At 31.5% G+C, this 21,934-nt stretch overlaps 1 protein-coding gene across 1 annotated transcript; it reads right to left on the reverse strand.

Moving 5' to 3' along the window:
* Positions 1–833: 833 nt before the first annotated feature.
* On the reverse strand, positions 834–20,322 carry Cda4 (chitin deacetylase Cda4). The gene is made up of 12 exons (XM_090120600.1): positions 20,146–20,322; positions 17,193–17,296; positions 16,261–16,372; positions 13,439–13,566; positions 12,971–13,113; positions 11,934–11,976; positions 11,338–11,514; positions 9,768–9,906; positions 9,476–9,579; positions 8,508–8,650; positions 3,870–4,091; positions 834–1,856 (listed from the first exon to the last, which is right to left on the reverse strand). The coding sequence occupies exons 1-12, from the start codon at positions 20,225–20,227 to the stop codon at positions 1,778–1,780; spliced, it is 1,476 nt and encodes a 491-aa protein (XP_089976726.1). The 5' UTR covers positions 20,228–20,322; the 3' UTR covers positions 834–1,777.
* Between the last annotated feature and the right edge of the window lie 1,612 nt (positions 20,323–21,934).

The following is a 21,934-nucleotide window of genomic DNA, read 5'->3' on the forward strand; positions in this document are numbered from 1 at the left end:
CTAAATAAACGCTTGAAAATATAGCGTTTTTCGAACCATCATTCCGTATACGATTATCGTATACGGAATGATGGTTGACGGGTTCTATATCGTATTACGATATAGAACCCGTCAAGATAAACATGTAACAAAAAGAAGCAGAACGATGTGTTAGCAATTCGTTGTGCAAGATAAAAACTACTAGTAATAGCATCTAATGGTTGCGAATATGGTGAAAGTTTCCGCACGCCCGTTCGTAACGCAATCTCAAATTAAATCTCCGACGTCTGATCTCAGACGTGAACTTTTAGCTTTGATTATATTATAATATTCGTGTATACAATGCGGGATTGCAGCTCCTTTTTAACACAGGATTTTCTCCGCTCGTTAATGAAAGTTTATTTTTAATTACGGTGCAAATTGCAGCTGTACTAATTATATTTGCAAGTTAGCCTTTCTTTTATCTTAGGATTCTCTTTAAATATTTATTTCTCTCTACTAATGGTGAAAACCTAACCCAGACTCATTTTGTTGCATGCCGTTGTCTTTTATTTTTTAAAGTGTGAGAATTTTTTAAAGAGTTGGAAGAAAGATTTTCCTTGTTGAGGAAGGCAAATAATAAATAAAACGTTAAATAGGTGTGAAATGCTTTACTTAATATTCATAGTAAGAAAATAATTTTGTATCTTGCATTTTCTTGCGTATAATAATTTTAACAGACATAAAACCCAATCTTAGGAGATTGTAGAAGCAAAACTTACCATTTCACTAAATCTATGTTAATAATAGAATCGTATCTATATATAATATAATCATCTCCAATCGTACAAGTAGAGGAAAATAAAAAATACGTGTAGTTGTCATACATTTATTACATAACGAACCACATAGTTATTCATTTTTGTATAAAAAGATAACAAGAGAAATCGAAATATATTTATAGCACCAAAGGTATAAAAAGCACCAAGAATAGTAATTAGATAAAAACATAAAATATACAAGGATACTGGTACTGATACTGTTACTGATACTGTACTGATACTATTATAAAAAATGTAAGGCTTTATTTTTAAATTTTATTACTCAGGTATACAAACAAATAGTGGCCTCATCTTAATGGTATTCTTTCAAAGTAACTTTAAATGGCATAGTTTAACTATATCTAACTACAAAAATAATACAGATGAAATATCAAATAGAAGTTAACATTAGAATTTTGTTTTTCTAAAACTTGAGCAATATAATATGAGACTATGTAAGCCTGTTTATTGAGAACTTAATACTCTTAAATTATTCTAAAGTGCAATGACTAGTCACTGCTACACAATAATATAATATATACAATATCCATTCAAATTGTAACGAAATTGGTAACAATAACCAATTATGTTAGAACAAAATGAATAGATTAAAAAAATGACAACAGATGACAGACGATCGCTATCAATCTCTGTATGAATAATGAACCAGGGAAGACAAACAAGAAAGAAATTGATGTATATATTCTGAAATTGAATGGTGGCAAACTTCGGCAAAGGAAGATTTATTAGAAGAGCCTTTTTAAAATAATTGAGATACACTTAGTATTAAAAAGAAGGGATTATAAAAGACTTTTAATTTAATTGTTATCATCGTTTACCCAAAGAAAATCACATTAAGACAGAAAATTGCCTATTATGCTTATCAAAAGTCCTAAAAATATCTAAAAGGTCCCTTATGCTATCGTTAAGTATAAGTTTTGTTATTTAGTATGTAACACTAGTCTGTCATCTGTTAGTCATCGTTACAATAAATTACATCATTTTTTGAGGTTATCGGGTATGTAATTGTCCTTGCCGGGAATACCCGTTCCGCCCGAGTCACCCAACCACGGATATCTGAAAGTATTACAAAGGTAAATGAGCTGGAATGTGATGCCTCTCGCTGGAGTGGCATTATTTTATAATAGGCTACTTATTTCCTTAGTATCGGGGAATAACTCGTTAGTAACGTGAGGAATTTATAAAGAGCAAGTTTCCGCTGCTAGTAATCATACCTACACTGTACAGTCTAATATAATACCCGGGAATAATTACGTTATAGCTATCGGATATTTTCACTGTAAGTTTAACTAACACTGATTTATGTTTCTCTTAACTATAGCTTAGTTTAAACCTTATTTTATAAATTTACGGAATTCAAATAAATGGAAAATATCATATTTAACATGATAGTAGAATTGAGAAACATATTCTTCGAATTTGTTTGATATTCAAGTTAATTAACGATAGCTAGAACAATGCACATTGTATTTGTCACTTCCATATCGTCGCCTGGAGATTTCCGGACGTGATCCACAAAGTCGTTCGTTCATTACTTTGTTATATGCATATCCTGTACTGTGCTTACTTATTATACTTATACAACGTTAGTATAGAGAAAACTATAGCAAATTCTAGAAAACATTAAATAACATAGGACACATGATAAAAACACTAAATAATATATTTCAATAGGGTACATTTTATGTAGTTTAATATTATGTGTATATTATGAACGAAGTACTGATATAATTACGTAGACACATTATCTAGATTGACCTTTCTTCGCTCGTCACTTCGCCAGTCATTATCTTCAAGCTCCCAGAATAATTAGGTATATTTATTCTGAGATTTAGCTACACGTCTTACCACATACCTATAGTAATGAATCGAAATAGCGATTCAAGAGAGCCTAGCTTCAAAATAATAGAATTAAACTTTGACATTCATCTTAATTGAAAAGCAGCCTTAAAAATCCAGAGTATAAATCTCCCAGTGTTTCTCAGTTCTTTAACAACCGAATTATGCTCACATGCGCTGCCCGCAGGCTCGACGTAAAATAGTACAAAAAATAAAATAAAAATGAACGGTAGAGTTACGTAATTCGTTTCGATGTTTATTCCGTTTACAGTTTTGTTCGCTGCACTCTTATTGACGTCAATAAAGGTGTGCAAATAAAATTTTTTTTAGTACCTACATGCGAGGTGCTAGCAAGCACGTGTGAACTAATGAGACTTTGTGAGGGGGAATTAGGTGCAAAATGGATAGGTACGGGATAGACAGACTATTAATAATATTAGGTAAAATACTATTGTTCGCTATTAAATGAATAAAACATGATTAATATCAACGTCACTTTGAATTGTTTCTCTTTTGCACTTTCTATTTTCTGTTGTGCAGTACAAAAACTGCGACCTCACTCATTACACTGGAATCGAAGGAAAGCGCAAGTAACGCTCCACGTCACACCACTGGCCCGTCGCTTCGCGAGGCTTTTCGCTATGCGTATACCCTCATTATATCAAATTCTATTAAAGCCCATCAATGATATCACCTGAAATTTACTTAAAAGCTGAAAGCAATTATTAGATTTTACCTGAAAACCTGAAAATGATTAAATACTGCATTCCTCTCACTTATTAGCGGCTCAACGCTCCTGTTGGGCAAGTTGCACGCTGGTAGAGAAAGATCTTTCTTGTTAAATTTCCAAACATCGTAAGTGTTAAGCGATAATCTTATTACAAAGTACAATATACTCACTGGTTTGGCCACATCTCAATTTAGTGCATGTCCGTGAAGTTCGTGTCGGGGTGTTTGAAGGATAGCGCACACTCGTTGGGCAAGTTGCACGCCGAGATCTTCCACGTGTCGTAATTATTAAAGGATTTATATTCTTACAAAGTACAATAAACTCACTGATTAGGGCAATCCACACACGTCTCTATATAGCGCGTACCTATCCGTGAAGTTCGTGTCGAGGTGTTTGTAGGACAGAGCACACTCGTTGGGCAAGTTGCACGCCGGTAGAGGCAGATCTTTCTTGTGTAACGGGAATATAATATTACATATTAAAAAGTACAATAAACTCACTGGTTGGGGCATTCGACACACGTCTCCATATAGCGCGTGTCCGTGAAGTTCGTGTCGGGATGTTTGAAGGACAGAGCACACTTGTTGGGCAAGTTGCACGCCGGTAAAGGCAGGTCTTTCTTATCGCAGTTCCATGCTTCGTAATTGCTGAGCAATTTCACGGAACGCGGCTCCGTCATCCACGTGAGCGCTTGTGTCACTGTTACGAAGTATACGTCCTTCCTGCAATGCGTGATGTGAGCTTTTTAGTCTTTTTATTTGAGAGTATGGAGTCTTATAAAACTAGGTAAAGCATCTAATGAAGCTTAATTTTTTATGTTAAACGAGATGAATTGAAACTGTGAAATCTATGTCCCTTCTAGTTGACTAGGATAAAGGATAAAAAAATTTAAAAGTTGAGATCTAAATAAATGGTGATGTATAGAGTATGTAATGTTCTTGTTGTTAACATAAAAACTAAAACTATATGAACACTGAACAGAAAGAAATAAAAAAATGGAAAATCATTGCATATGCTGCTCAATTACATATTATCTTATATTTAAAAAAAAAATGTGGTGGTTGATTACAATTATTAAAATTAATTCTAATCCAATGCTTGTGGAATTACATAATTGTTTGGATATTTTGTAACATTTATCAATGATAATTGAGTAGCTACTAATACGTGTGTGAAAACTAATAAAATAAAGTGATATTTATTAAATGAATAGCACAAATTAATATATAAAATTCAATCGAACACTCGTTTATTAATAATAAATCACACAGAAATGTTAAATTTGATTATCAAATGAAATCCGATCATCATTGTTGCCAATCATGGAATAACGCTTTGTACTACCTAATATTCGAACCTGAAATATAGTCCAGTCTGTGGGGAAATGTAAAAGCCTCTGCTCTACAAAAGGTGGCGTAGAAAATGTTTTGAAACAATATTGTTTAGGTATGAAAGGTTAATAAAAATCCAAGTTTTCGACCTTGACGGACCCAGGCGCTAGCCGCCATCTTGAATTAAAGGTGCTAAAATTTGGTATATTTTAAATAACTTCTCAATTGTTTACTAAATCACAAAAGTGTCTATGAGGGGTTCAAAGCAGACAAAATTACCTACATTTTTTTGATACATGATTATTCTGTAAGTCTTAAAGGTAAAAAGTTACAAGCGACGGAAATAATAATATTTACAGAAATCATATAATTTTAATTTTGTTTAAAAATTGTGCATCAATCTTTTTTATTCTTTTTGATGGCCCGGGCTGGTTAATGGTGGCTTCTTCATCATCGTCGCTGAAATTTTCTGTTTCATTGTCTGTATTTTTAGTTTCCAACCATGGAATTTCGTCGATTAAATTTACTTTTTATTGATAACTTTACGAATCGTTCATATCGGATATCTTCTAAGGATTCCTTATCCATGTCCCCTCCGTAAAAAGTTACTAGAAAGCGTGCTCCAGCGTCTTCGATTTCTTCTGGTCATGATGACGAAATTTCATGGTTGGAAACTAAAAATACAGACAATGGAAAAGAAAATTTCAGCGACGATAATGAAGAAGCCACCATTAACCAGCCCGGGCCATCAAAGAGAATTAAAAAATGATAGCTGTACAATTTTTAAACAAAATTAAAATTATATGATTTCTGTAAATATTATTATTTCCGTCGCTTGTAACTTTTTACCTTTAAGACTTACAGAATAATCATGTATGAAAAAAATGTAGTTAATTTTGTCTTCTTTGAACCCCTCATAGACACTTTTGTGATTTAGTAAACAATTGAGAAGTTATTTAAAATATACCTAATTTTAGCACCTTTAATTCAAGATGGCGGCTAGCGCCTGGGTCCGTCAAGGTCGAAAACTTGGATTTTGATTAACCTTTCATACCTAAACAATATCGTTTCAAAACATTTTCTACGCCACCTTTTGTAGAGCATAAATACCTACAGACTGGATTAATATACAAATAATTTTAGGCTCATAAAAACGCGGATAGTTATGGCGAGAATTGTGTATTTATTTAAACGTTAAACCTTTTTATTTCACTTACGAGTTTCATAATCCATATTTACGGCATCATCTTCATGATTAAGCGCTTAATGTCTCAAACCCTACTACATAAATGAGAGTATAAAATAAAGAATAATTGGACATCAATGCCGCTGTCAATTAATAGCGTTATTACAGAGCGTAATTATGTAAAATCAATTTGGCAGCGTCGCCAGTTAACGAATGTACCAATATGACCTATGTAAAGTAACGATAAAAGCCTTCTATTCAATTATCTTGTCTGGATAACGTGAATTTAATATTATTCCTTAAATTTTAATGGATGCTCTTCACACATTATTCCATTAAAACGTAATTATTTCCATTATAATACCATATCGAAGCCACTAATAGCTTTGAACGTGATGCGAAATCAAAATTCTTTAAGTTAAAAACGAATTTTCATAAATGTTAAGTTCTTTATATTTTAGCTTTTAAATTCAAAGTGAAATACGTATTGTACATATTATCTTTTAATAACAACCTCATTTTTCAATTTTCCGTAAAGTCTAGAATGTTATTTGATATTCAGGAGTTATCGAATATATTATTCAGTCATACAAAAAATTTTCAGATATTTTTCATTTATCTTCGCCGGGATTCAATTTGCCACTTTCTATTATACTAGACTTATCCCTTATTTCGCTGATTTGCAAAGAGACTTATTTATAAAGAACGTAATCATTGGGAAGGATTTATATCTAAGTCCATTTTATTTGCACAAAGATTTTAGCCTTAGTAGGTATTTTCGTATTAGTATTAGGTACTATATTTAGATTTAAGTATGACTATCTTATCTTTCCATTATTTTTGACACGGAGATAGAAAAATGCCGCAAAAGTAACGTTTCTATTCACATATTCTATATATATCAAACTTTATGGGATCATCAACATACTTGGACAAATTAACTTTTACCCTTAAGCTCTGGGAAAGATTAACTAAATGTGTGGTTTTAAAATACTTCGTAATACATTTAGACTGGGGTAGAAGCCATCAAAAATAATTAAAAGATAAAAAAAATCGCAGTCGGATGAAAACCATTAGAAAAGGAGGGGAATATGATGAAAATAAAAGGAAAAATAAATTACGGTCAATCCGAGTTCAGGAAGTGGGAGGGGGGAGCTTTTAAGAGAAAAAAATGGTTTCTCTCGATTTCCGACAAAACTACAAGTCCTACGGAAAAAAGTTCAATGGCAAACTCACTTCTCGAACTCTATATCTTCTCTTGTATCGGCTTTTCGGTAATATTTCAAAAGAAAAAAAAAATCTGTTCTAAGTTTAATATTTTACAGCATATTCAAAAGCAAAATGATGTCGATTAAAACATTTCAGGTAGTTTGAGAAGTGTGCCTGATTTAGCAAAAGCTCATTTTCACACTGTTTGTATGCATTTTCTGAGAACATTTACTATGGTGGTGTTTATTTTTACATACACCATATGAAAGTAGAGATTTCAATGAATAAAAGGCTCCCCAAGTTTTTGAAAAAAGCTGATATTTTGACGGGTGACTTTTCGATTGAAAATTAGGTTGTTTTTTTGGTATTAATTCAAAATAAGGCGAAAAAATAAATATTTTCAATCAAATAAATTACAGTGTATTTGGGACATAATAAAGTAAGTTTCCACCAAATTTCGTAAAAAAAAATTTGAAGTAAGTACTTAGATAAAAATAAAAAACCAAAAACTTGATTTTTTTAATTTTTCACCTTTTTTGAGGTTATGTGAAAAAATTGTGAATACAAAAGTTGTAGAACTTTTTATTACCTACAACTTTGCCATTGAACTTTCTTCCGTAGGACTTGTAGTTTTGTCGAAAATCGAGAGAGACCATTTTTTTCTCTTAAAAGCTCCCCCTCCCACTTCCCGAACTCGGATTGGCCGTAATTTATTTTTCCTTTTATTTTCATCATATGCCCCTCCTTTTGTAATGGGTTTCATCCGACTGCGATATTTTTGTTTCAAAAATTATCTACTCTAGTCTAATTTTATTTCAATTTGAGTGCTTTTCTCTCTGTGTGATATAAAATAGGTTTGTATAGGTATAATATTGCATCTGCAATACTGCATACCTAACTCAATTGTTTCAAGAAAAAACATGGGCAAAGTCGCGAAAACCTAGTAGTAAATAACCTAATTACAATACATATACTTTCATTAAGCCCCTGGTGTATTACAATTACATATTAATATATAAATACATTACTTAAACAATAGCGATTTCATTTTCTACTTCATTAGATATTCAAGCTGCATTGTAATTAGGTATTATTTCATTATCATAATATATAAATAATATAAATAAGTCAAGGGTAATTTCAAAGTGTAGGTACGTATACTACGATTTCGTCATTGTTTTACTTTACTTAGAAAGAAAGGAAAATATAAAAGAAAATAATTTTCGAGAAAAATTATGTTTGTATGTATAATGTACGTACTTATTGAAGTAGGTATGCTAATTAACTTTTTTGTTTTTATAATTAAAAGTTCAGTAAAATGTCTATGAGTTCTACTTACCTTTTAATTGTTTTTAAAATAACATAACATTGTTTTATTATATTTCGGAACATAATAATAAACATGTACTTACAATTCCGACACCCATTTTAAGAACTTATGGAGGCCTCTTTCTAATTCCTTAATTTGGAACCAATTTGTGTGGAACGGCATCATGTATGGCGCTCGGTTTTGCTCGTAATGCCGATTAAAGTCCTCTTGAAGCCATTCTAGTACCTAAAATATTTATAGGATAATTAAAAACAGCAATTAAAATTAATTTACACAATAATTAGGACATATATTAGAATTAATACTTATATAATGTCACAGTTTTATGCAATTAGCACAGCTTTATCACAAGCTTTGGAAAATATATAGGTATTTTATTTCTCGTCTAGACCTCTTTGATTTGAGTCTTAGGTTAATGTTCTTATAATAATATCTATTAATTAAGTAATAATAATATTCCTTATTTCCAATGTTAAAGTAGTTTCAAATTGGGATGGAAATTCAATAGTGATTTATTGAAACTGAATATTATTTGTGCCTAAAACCTTCCCAAACTTAGATACTTTTGATTTCAAATATAATTCAGTCAAGATAACTGTTCGCAATAATCTTTGTAATACAATGAAAATGATACATTTTGTATAATATTTTCAATATCCATAACATTGAATAGTTTTTATAAAATAAACTTGTTGGAATTTCTCCGAAATATCTCGTAAAACATATTAGGTATGTGCTACAAGATAAAATGAAAAATACTTAACATAAAAATTAAATAAATGTAATAAGATTGTAGATACAACAAATGAGAAAATACTTGAAGGACTTGTTTCATGCTTATTTATTAAGAAGAGAAAGTCAAGAAAGAAACTTTTAATTGGATTTATTCGTATACCTATTACAGAAAGCCAATGTTATGTTTTAATAAATAAAGTAATTGATAGGGAAAACTTTTTTAAATATCGTGCATTTAGAAAATATCAAAATCTGGTTTAAAGTTCTTAAAATTTGTCAAACTCTAAGAAATTTTAAAATAAAAGAAAAACTTACATCATCTGAATCGTGGTTATGTAGCACACACTGGTCTAAATAAGGACAATGGCCGCCCTCATACGTCTCCACATAATGCGCGTTAAAAGGCACCTCCCATAAACCTGAAAAAATAATAAATCGTTTAATATCCAAAATAATTTAATAAATACATGAAATTTTAAACAAAAGATTAAAATTCATTGTGTACAAATGTCAACAATTATGACTCAAATTATGATAATTTTGTTTTCATAACGACAATTAATTACATAAACAAAATATATATTTATAAATAATAATTTTCTTATACCAGGGAATGATTTAGTCGGGCATGTTCCAGATTTGCATTCATGTGGAATCTTGTAGTCGAGGGTGTAAGGCCACACGGGGATGGGCGAAGGCGGCACTCCCACAGAACTGTCGTAGATATAGCCGAAGTCTTCTAATACCTGTACATATTTGGTGTTATTAGTTTAATGGTTGATTGGTTTAATTATTCACTTGTACAGATTTTATAAGTTATATAATAATTTGTTTGGAAACCTGATAATTGTTAGTGATTCCAAATGATTTACTACTACCTACCTATAGTAAAAAGCGCATGAACACTTGAAAAGTGGGCTGGTTAGGAAAAGCTCAGACAGCCGCACGTTTATTCAGTACATATTATTATATTTTAATGTAAGTATTATATCGTTTCATACATATCATGTATTTTTCTAGAAAGTTTCAATGCCTGTACCTAGCTTTTTTTAATAAAAATATATATGTATTTTGTTATACGGTGTTTAATTTCCATAGCCATTCCTTCGCTTACTTTAGCACTAGATAGCGCTGTGAGAAACGTGAGATTATTATTAAAAGGGGTTTCAGCATAACGAAGAATACGTAAATATGATTTCCCTATCCCTTTACAATAAAAGCCATCGAATAGTGGTTGCAAATTTAAAGAAGAGAATCGATTTTTACGCTTTGAGTAAACTGTAAGTAAGTTGATTTTTACGCCTTGAAAAGTTTATTGTAACTAGGTTGGTGATGTTCCATACGTTTTTTTTTGTTTTTTTTTTAATGCAAGAGCACAAATTGATGGAAGGGAAATTTTCTACACTGATTTTAAATATTCAAATATTATTGATCATGATACTTATAAGACCGCTTTTTTTTAGAAGCTAAGATATTAAGCAATGGTTTGAAATTAAGACAGTTAATGGCATACACATTAAGTTATATCCGTCTCCTACACATAGTTATAAAAGATTTAGCAGTGCTCATATTATAATACGCTTACAAATACTATATACCTAACCTATACTAAGAACTGGATTGTCTCTGGAATTTTACATCTCTCTGGGTAATGTTACATCCCACTCACTTTTATTTACGATTTGCTTTGTATTCTCTTTATTTACCCCGTACATAAAGGTTATAACAATCTAGTTTCTAAATTCCAGGAAAATGGTACAAATGAATACGTAATTATTCAATTACTGACAATGGATGTTTTTGTGAAATGTTCAAATAGTTCCGGAGGCATTAGGCTATTGTTAATTTGTGTTCTAGCTAAGTGCTCATTTCATATAATATACAATTTCAAATTAGAAAATTATAAATAATTCTCAAATTATTATAATTAGAATAACATGCATAGATAATGTTATTATAAAGAAGCTTTAAAATTTCGATACAGTAAATATTGTTCATTTACTTTTTGACAGACAGATGCGTAAAATGAAACTGCTCAAATAGTCCCCAAAACAACGGAGATTCTAAAACCAAAACAACAATTTTGACACTCATTCTCACCCTCTACCATACAATAGAATCCCATCCATCATACATAGATATTCCCAGAATTCCAATACGCAAAACTAGTGTCGTACCTTGAACTGCGTATTCCTGCCGGGCTTGAGGAAAGGCGCCCGCGTGCCAACGATCTCCGAGCGCGATATGTTCGCAAACTTGCGCAGAATTTCACGCATTCCGATCATTTCGCCCGCCCATTCTTCGTAGCCTTTGTCCTGCAGGCCCTGTTGTTGCGATATCGTACCTGTCGCTATCTGAAACGGTGCATTGGCTCAACCTTCTGGAATGTTCGAACCTCGTGTTTCATATGAATACCGACTTGTGAGCGAGTACATTCGAATAGGGTCATGTATTTCAAAAATAGATTATAATAATATGTAAATAATATAAAAAAGGATATAGTCTAAAATTTTTAAATGAATGAGTATGGGAAATTTTAAATTTAAAGGTTTTTTGATTATCTATACATTACGTAGATACCTACATCGGGAAATAATATCGATTCGAGTTTGTATTTAAAGAAAATCATTTTAAACATTTACATTCTGAGGAAAATTATTGATTTATTGTGTTTACTCATACTTTAAATGTGTTTGTTCCCTTAGAATTGTAGAGATCATTAACAAACGAATGCTGAATAAATTTTAATTTTGAACTTTTTAATTTTACTTACCTCATGACCATCATGAGCCAATTTTTGTACCATGACATAATTACTGAAACAAATAATTAAATTTATTATATGTTAAAATTATCTAATAGAAAATGCGATTTATTATTAAGTAATTCACATTAAATAATATACCAAATAGTGTATTATTTAATATGCAAAAATTTAAAATGTTAAATAAAACATTACATTTCTTCAACATTTCTAAAGTTTTGATACGAAATGATACTTCAAAATAACACAACGAAGTTCACTTGCATTTCTAGCATTCAGGCACTAGTTGGTTAATTAAAAGCAGTTGTTCTTATAAAGTAAGTGCTCTCAAAGCACGTAAGATCGCGACGCAAATAGAGTCGAGAAGGCCTAATCGGCTTCATTGCAGATAAACCAATTTAACGGCTCTTATGTGTCGTGTAATTGAACATCTCTTATTCGATTACGTAACGCGCTTCACACAAAGGATCGAAAGTACTTTTAGACAATACAATGGAATTATGCTAAGAGCTATTTTTAGACGCTCCTACGGTAACGCTGCTGTAATATAAGCTTATTGACATGGAAACTTTCCACGTCGAGTCTTCGATGAGTAATAATGAAGAGTTAGTTTGCTAGTTTACTTCGCAATATTGTGTTTTATCATGTTCATTGGAAATATTGAAAACATGATATATTTGTGAATAAATATTTACCAACCATTACAGCTAATATTATAAATTCATACAAATGTGATAAATACGAAAGTGACTCTGCCTATCTATGTCATACTTCCGAGGTCAAACTACTGGACAGATTGTGATGAAATTCAACATGGGATCATATAAATTGCATATCTACTATAAGATGGACAGAGAATATCTTACGTGTAACAAAATTACATGATCAAAATTATTGCTAAAATCAAAATAATAAAAATTGGTTTGTAAAAAGCAGACTATATTAATAACGCTCGCGCTGGTCATGCAATGGTTTAAGTTACAAATAATAAGTTACGTAATTAACATACATTACGAAGTATAATATAGATTTGGAAGAACACTAACCTGTATTCGTGCGATAAGAAGAAAGTGCCTCGGATCGGGCAGCCGTTGGGATTGCGCAACTTTCCGTTGAAAACTTTCTTGTATAAGTCGTAATTATTCAAATTGACCGCACCGTCAAATGTTAACATTATCATTTGTGGCGTCTGGAAATAATGCATGCTTTACTATGGACCCGAAAATCGAAATAAAATAACAATCAAATCAAAAACTTTCTAAAAATGCTCTGTGCGCCCAGTTACTCTCGTAATATAATATTTTGCATATTTACTTCCGGTTCTGATAGACTGATATTCTTAAAAGTTGGGGTCGAAAGGCAGTAAAGTTACAGTTCTAAAATTATAAATCCCAGAATCAAAACTGATTAACTCAAAATCCGTGCAGCATCTAATTGAAAATCCATTTGCAATATTAAAGCTATTCGTGTGCAATTCAGTTAATGTTGCATGCGAGTGGGAAGTTCTGACTTACATCCTCCGGTTCGAGACCGCCGGGAATGAGTGTACCGTCTTTGGAACAAAAACAATATGGCAACTGACATTCCGAAAGGTCGCATTTCGTTGCCAGGTCCGTTGGTGCCTCTGTTATTGGAGCTGGTGCTAGAAATAAAGAGCAAAAATATTTATGAAACACGAAACTGCGTACTACTGTCATGTTTAAATACATGTAGGAATAGTAGACTGGGGTAGAAGCCTTTGAAAATAATGAAAAGATAAAAAAAATCGCAGTCGGATGAAACCCATTAGAGAAGGAGGGGAATATGATAAAAATGTAAGGAAAAATAAATTACGGTCAATCCGAGTTCGGGAAGCGGGAGGGGGGAGCTTTTAAGAGAAAAAAATGGTTTCTCTCGATTTCCGACAAAACTACAAGTCCTATAGAAAAAAGTTCAATGGCAAAGTTGTAGGTAATTAAAAGTTCTACAACTTTTGTATTCACAATTTTTTCACATAACCTAAAAATTTTGGTGAAAAATTCAAAAAACCAAGTTTTTGGTCTTTTATTTCTATCTACTTCAAAATTTATTTTTTTTCTACGAAATTTGGTGGAAACTTACTTTATTATGTCCCAAATACACTGTAATTTATTTGATTGAAAATATTTATTTTTTCGCCTTATTTTGAATTAATACCAAAAAAACAACCTAATTTTCAATCGAAAAGTCACCCGTCAAAATATCAGCTTTTTGCAAAAACTTGGGGTGCCTTTTATTCATTGAAATCTCTACTTTCATATGGTGTAAAAAAAATAAACACCACCATAGTAAATGTTCTCAGGAAATGCATACAAACAGTCTGAAAATTAGCTTTTACTAAATCAGGCACACTTCTTGAACTCTATATCTTCTCTTGTATCGGCTTTTCGGTAATATTTCAAAATAAAAATAATTATCTGTTCTAAGTTTAATATTTTACAGCATATTCAAAAGCAAAATGATGTCGATAAAAACATTTCAGGTAGTTCGAGAAGTGTGCCTGATTTAGTAAAAGCTAATTTTCAGACTGTTTGTATGCATTTCCTGAGAACATTTACTATGGTGGTGTTTATTTTTTTTACACCATATGAAAGTAGAGATTTCAATGAATAAAAGGCACCCCAAGTTTTTGCAAAAAGCTGATATTTTGACGGGTGACTTTTCGATTGAAAATTAGGTTGTTTTTTTGGTATTAATTCAAAATAAGGCGAAAAAATAAATATTTTCAATCAAATAAATTACAGTGTATTTGGGACATAATAAAGTAAGTTTCCACCAAATTTCGTAGAAAAAAAATAAATTTTGAAGTAGATAGAAATAAAAGACCAAAAACTTGGTTTTTTGAATTTTTCACCTAAATTTTTAGGTTATGTGAAAAAATTGTGAATACAAAAGTTGTAGAACTTTTAATTACCTACAACTTTGCCATTGAACTTTTTTCTATAGGACTTGTAGTTTTGTCGGAAATCGAGAGAAACCATTTTTTTCTCTTAAAAGCTCCCCCCTCTCGCTTCCCGAACTCGGATTGACCGTAATTTATTTTTCCTTACATTTTTATCATTTTCCCCTCCTTTTCTAATGGGTTTCATCCGACTGCGATTTTTTTTTGTTTCAAAAATTATCTACTCTAGTCTATAGAGGAAGAATTGCAAATTAAAAGGATACATTAAATGGGATAAACTGAACAGAATATAATAGCGCCAAATTAATTCATCGCTTGAAGGTTGGTAAGTTTAGTTGTTACGCATGGTGTAATTGGTTATTAATTGTAATTGTATATGTATGGTCTGTAATGTCTGTCTGTCTGGAATGTATGGTCTGTAATGTCACTTCTGTAATGGTCATATAAAATTTATTTGCAGACTGCAGAGAAGTTTCTTACTTATTCAAAGAACTGGATACTAATGCAAAATGATAGGAGAGCCTTTGCTAGATTTTTATATTTAAAGAAGTCTGTGAAAGTCTCCTGGATAAAAACTTTCGAGAGGCTACTAGGCATTCATTTTCAATAGGCAATATTGCTAGTTACATTTACCAAGTAATAATCGACTGCTTTGTATAACTGACTAACTGACCAAGTTACCAATAATTGGCCAAAAATGTCCTAAGATATTCCCATATTTAATTTAATGTATTTCCAAATGATAATAATATAGTAGGTACCTTAACTTCTGAAGTAATATATGGAGACTATTAGAAAGTTAGTTAGCACTATTTCGAAATAATAAACTTGTTACCGAGTGTAATAATAATAATAAGTTGTTTTAACTATGCTTGAAAAAGCTATTGAAAATGTTCCAAACAGATTGATCGACATTCATTCGTTCATCGTATGATTAGATCCGAATGGCTTGGAAAATAACGCTAATATTTAATTCAAGAACACACGTCAGTTTGTACATATTATGTAGATGAATGTTTGATGTTGTATATATACGAATAGTTAAACAAAGCTCGGAAGCGCTGTGTCGACGACATTGGCTGTATCTCGTGTTTGGTATTCGTGCCATCTCGGCAGTTTCACTTCCCTACTGCGGAACACAAGCGTGTGATGCATCTGATTCCCTATATCATACATGTTGGAATACCTGCCTGCTTGCTCAACCTCTGTTTGCTTTATTAAACATGGATTAATTTGGCGAGTGGTTAATTTAATATCAGCCTTGTTATTGAATGTATTATCATGCTTAATGAATGTCAAATATATAAGTTAAGAGTATAAAATTATAATGAATTTGCTTTGTCTATAACTCGCATATTAGACTTATAAATAGTACACAGAATTAAAATATAAAAATATAATATTTAAGTAACTCACTCGTTGCAATAGGTCCACATCTTGCTTCAACCTTAAAAGTACAATATTTACTGATATCATCGAAGTAAAGTCCTGAGGGACATCTGTTTAAATATGGATATCCGTCTACACACTGAAAAAAAATACACAAAACAACTTTTTTAAAGAAGAAAATATACCAATAGTCGTATCATTATTACAATATAATTATGCATTTAACGAAACCGAAGTATAGAGTCTATGCTTTCATTGTATGCATGAGTCAGAACTCAATGAAAAAGATAAACATCTAAAGCTACGCGAAAAGGACTATCACTTGGCATTTAAAGGCTGTTCAGACATTATATAAAATTTATATAATTGCTTGTTATGCGTTGTGAATGGCCTTTGCGCGATCTTTAGCATATATTTGTTATTATCAATAGGAATCAAGTTTCTATACTGGCTGATAACCGGTCGCATTAGATTGAAATGTCAAATTAACGGGCTATTATTTTTCCTTAATCTTCTTGTATTATTGCTAATTCCTTCTACTATTGATAGTAAATATTAATGATTGTGTTTCCGCATTTAATAGGGTTGTCATTTTACAGTTTAACTTTATGTTGCTAAAATATTAGGTGGGACTTAGTAATAACTTGTATAAGTATATAAAGTAACCTGCTATTTATATTTACCAGTAAAATAAATAACTGCATCCACAGCGACGGCAAATAATTAAAAAAATATAGTTTCGAGCTTTAAAAAAAGCTCGATGTTACTTCCAAATTTAATTCATTTTATGATATTAATATAGTGATTAATGATTCAATAAGTAGATCATTGAAGAAAATATATACTTATCATTTATGGTAAGTAGGTACAAAAAAGCTCTTTTAAATTTAAAGAAATAGAAAAAAACACAGACCCTAATTAAGGTTGTCTCGAAAATAAAAGTCAAATTTAATGCTTACTTGATAAAACCTCCTACATGTCGCTGGGTCTGCAAAATTTCCATTACCCTGTGTGCCTTCTGGGCAGATGAATTCTTCGGCTTCTTTATCTTTTTGGCATTGTACTGCAAACATTATAATAAGGGGTGTTATGAATATAAGCCAGGATTCTAAATAATAGAGCAAAGAATATTATTTAATTTTTAATGGTTCAAAGACGACGCATTATCTAAACTTATCTTTTATTATTAAAAAGATGTACATATAGTATACTACTTAAGTAGATTTTGAACTAAATGATTGATTAAACTAGGTATACATATAATGATTGATGTCCAACATGCCCAATGGAAAACTCCGTTTGCAAGTTTTCTTAAAAAATATTAATTAAATTATGATCATTCATAGTCCGATATTTTATAACTATTATTTTTGACGCTATTTTACCAGCTTCCCGACCGCGGCTTTGTAGAAAATTCGCATGGAAAGAAATTATTTTTTTTATTAAATAAACACACACACACTTAAGACAATTTAAATGTATCTTATATTAAAATTTAATGTGATTTGGACAGACTCTAAAAACATTAATAATATGCTTTACATAATATTAATTGTAGGTACCTAAATGTAAAAATGTTGGATTTTTATTGCGACCTTGATTTAATTAAATTTTAACAAAAATAGGTTGACATTTGAAAAAGTCACGTGTATGAATAATCATATCGTGTATCATTAATTGATTTATAACATTTTTAGTCTTCCGATAGATATCGATGAATGTTTATATTATGTAAAATAATAACACTGCACGCAACCATATTGTTAGCTGTTACTCACCTATTGCAATTACAATACTTTACATAACTCTACAGTTCTGCGGCTAACCAAATTAAATAATTTTGTAACTTCCTGTTGAATGTCTATATTGTACCTATTATAAAATTTTAATATTTTTTATTTAATATTATTTCGATTCAAGTCGAAAATAACTAATTTATTTGTCGAACATTAAATTTATTTATGTACCAATATGCACTAGACTTGAGATTATTAATGACTTGAAATTATTTTAAGCATGGATGAAAATTTACTTAAAACTGTTCTAAAATATTTTAAAATCAACATCGTTAATATGCAATAAAAATGTAAGTAGCACCATTTTTTATTTTCTCTACTTGAAACGTTAAACGAGTTATCGATATGATAATATTTTCATTATAAGCATTTATAAAATTATAATACATATTATGTCCCTATATTCAATTTATCACTATTTAAATAAGTTAATTATTATCAACCGCGAAGCTACGCTAGATTCTCCATACGAATAATTTAAATGGGCATTGGACAGTTTACCCACGTCTGTCTGGTTTTAACATCAGAAAAATTTGTATTCCAAGCTTGTCGTAAGTACATAATTTAAACAGGAATGTTTGATCGTCTATTTGCTGCCGAATTAACTTATACATTAATTAATGTGAGAACCTAAATATAAGATCCAGAAAATATCAATTTCAACAAATAATATTCCAAATTTCCAATAAATCATTTCTTTATAAATACTATTATAATGAAGCATAAATAGGACGTATCTTACTTAGTGATCTAAGGACGTATCAGACAACGGAAGGTGTCCCATTAAATCGAAGGTAACGCAATGAAATTTATTAACCATTCTGAGATGATCAATATTCGATATTAACTTTGCATAATATAATCATTTATTATAAATTAACGTAGCAAGGAATTTAAATTTATCTACAAAAATTTTAATGCACTTATGATAAATCTACTAAACTTATAATCGTAAGTAATAATATAATAATTGTTTTAGACAAGTGAAAATCCGATATAGGTTCCTATACAATATTATTATGTATCTCATATTAATTATATCACACATGTTTTTATAGCAATAATAACCAACATATTAATAAATTGGCAATACCTCTCTTAGTTTTTATATAACACCTGGCTAATATGTATATTGTATTCATGTTTCGATTACCAGATTCTACTGAAAAAGAATGAATGTTAACATTTCATCGATTGTTAATAATTTGGCTTGAAGGCCTTATCAAAATAGTCTTTGTCCATTTTAAATTCGCTACACACAATTAAGCAGGTGCAGCAATGCAGTCACGTGGGTCACTAAAGATTTAAATATGTGTGCAAGCACCTCGTTCAATAAACCTGTCAAGATATTTGTCCACTCCAATATTTATTCTATTATTATAATATTTTCCTCCGATATAGCTCTTTTGTTTGTATTTGGACCTATCTACGAAATATATTAACGGAGGTACAACGAAAAGCTTATCATTCTTAGATATTCAAGGCTGTAAGGGTCAAGAAAATAAGTTTATGAAGGTTGCTCGCATACAATAGCCTTTTTATTGCTTTTGTCCATCAATGGAAAATAGCAAATAATATCCTTAGTGCGTATGTGGTTTTAAGCAGGTATGTTATGTCAATATCCTCGTTCGTATATAACCGGTCACGTCTCAATGTCAAGTGAAAGAAAGGACGTGCCTGATGTAATTAGGTAAGAGAAGTAGGTATTGAAGGGGTCGTTAATATATCTGTTAGTACACTTTCTAAACCAATTAAACGAGGAGCAGTGAACAACGCTATTAGCAATCTATAATAGAATGCTCAGATTGAATAACACCTTCCGATGAATGGAGGCGTCAGCTTTTGCGAGGCGAAATTTGCACAAGTCTCATGGGCGCTAATGATACGTTTACGAATGTAACTTTTGAATAGCTTTCACCGCACATTCGCCGGTTGCGTTATGAACTGATAGTTCGTTGCCGTTGAAAAGAATCACACAAATGCTACCTACATTGAAACACTTGCACAATAATTACGCATAAACGAGCTCGATGAATGAGCGCCGGTGATACACACTTACTACAAACTTTCCGTTGGATCTTAATTAGGGTAAAAAATCACGTGAAAATGAACTAACCATTCACAAAAATGGCACATAATAGAAAAAATCGCGCGTACGCGGTCATGGTCCGAACAACGTTCACTCCGTACCGCGACATAGCACCTTTCACTACCGCGCGGACACTGTTGAGTGCTGAACCCAAGAGCTAAGCGCCACAAGTCAACCACCACCACGGTCCGTCTACCCGCCTGTCTGCACTGGCTTTCACCTCCTAAACTCTGATGCCACTGACATACGCACCCGACGTGTAATGTTCACATTTACGAGACACGACACGCGACTTGCAAATTAAACGGACATAAACGCGGGTAGTTATCGTTAGAGAGACCAACTGCTATAAGATAACCTTCCTTATATTATATTATTATATTATGAATGATAATTACATTTTAGCTGATACTTAATATTAATAGGAATGAAATAAGACACGTTTCGATACACAATAATATATACATCTATATATGTATATATTATTTACCTATGTATCTGTGCTATAGTATACAGGGTGTCCCACTATTGGTATACTAAGCGCGAAGGAACTTGTAGTTTTGCATACACTGATCACGTAAAAAATACTTTTAAAAAAAATTACGTCCAAAATTTTTTGCTAAATTTTTCCTGAAAATCCATGTTTTCTTCTCTAGCTTCGCGCGGCCGACATATACCGCTTCTCTAATATGAGCATTTTATCTATGAAAACATAATCTTAAACGATAGCTCACGTGCTGGTGGCAAAAGTTGGGCGGCTCGCTTGTTATGGGTGTACACATAGAGTTTTAAGAATTCATCTATTTGAAAAAAAAATGCGTCTGGAATTTTTTAATTATTTTTTACGTACTCAGCGTATGCAAAACTATAACCTCCTTTGACCTTTGAGCTTAGTATACCAACAGTGGGACACCCTGTATACTCGTAATTTAAAAAACTTGTGACTATAGGTACCTCCGTACCTATATATCACTGTGAATGATAATTGCTATAGGCATGATTTAGACCATAAAAACTTTTATTTTATATCAACTAGACATACCTATAATATATAGAGTTTGTTTCACAGAGCAAGTAATATGTTTGTTTGAACGCGCTAATCTCGGGAACTACTTGTCCAATTTGAAAAATTATTTCGGTGTTAGATAGTCCATTTATCGAGGAAGGCTATTATAGGCTATATTATATCATCACGCTAAGACCAACAGGAGCGGAGCACTGCGGGTAAAACCGCGGAGCACAGCTAGTATAGTAATAAATGTGAATCGCCAAGGTATACATTCTAAGTATTCTGTGGCCAAAGTATGTGTGGCATTGCGTAAAACTTGAGAACGGCGCAACCAATACGACAATTTTTTAAACGTTTCTGTTAAGGAACAAGGAAGGTTCTTAAAGAGAGAAAACACGAAAAAGGGACAATGACGCAGATCAACGTCTTCTGGAGTAGCTAGTTATAAAATTTTAAAGGATTGAAAAATTATTTAAGATTTTGAAACTGTTCTAACTACCTACTGGATCTGGCATGCGGATGGATGGATGGAATTCAAATCGAAGTTGGTGCCCAAAAACTAAAACATGTAGGTAATAAATAATGCGAAGCGTATTTTAGTGTAAAAGGGTGTAGAAAAAATTGACCTCCTGTTTGTAAAAACGGTAAAAAGTGCGCGAGATTGAAATTTTATTTTTAATACCACGGTTTCGTGGCGAAGTGCTTTTTTTTGGTTAATAAATTAGAAATAGAAAAGTACCAGTAGTAGGTACTTATTTGAGCTTTAACGTCAACAAGTGTATGTAATTTATCTACTAATTCTACCAC

The sequence above is a fragment of the Colias eurytheme genome, chromosome 4 (assembly GCF_061535395.1).
Source record: "Colias eurytheme isolate Ceu_HAF_F1 chromosome 4, ilColEury1 Martin Lab GWU primary, whole genome shotgun sequence".
Classification (NCBI taxonomy): domain Eukaryota; kingdom Metazoa; phylum Arthropoda; class Insecta; order Lepidoptera; family Pieridae; genus Colias; species Colias eurytheme.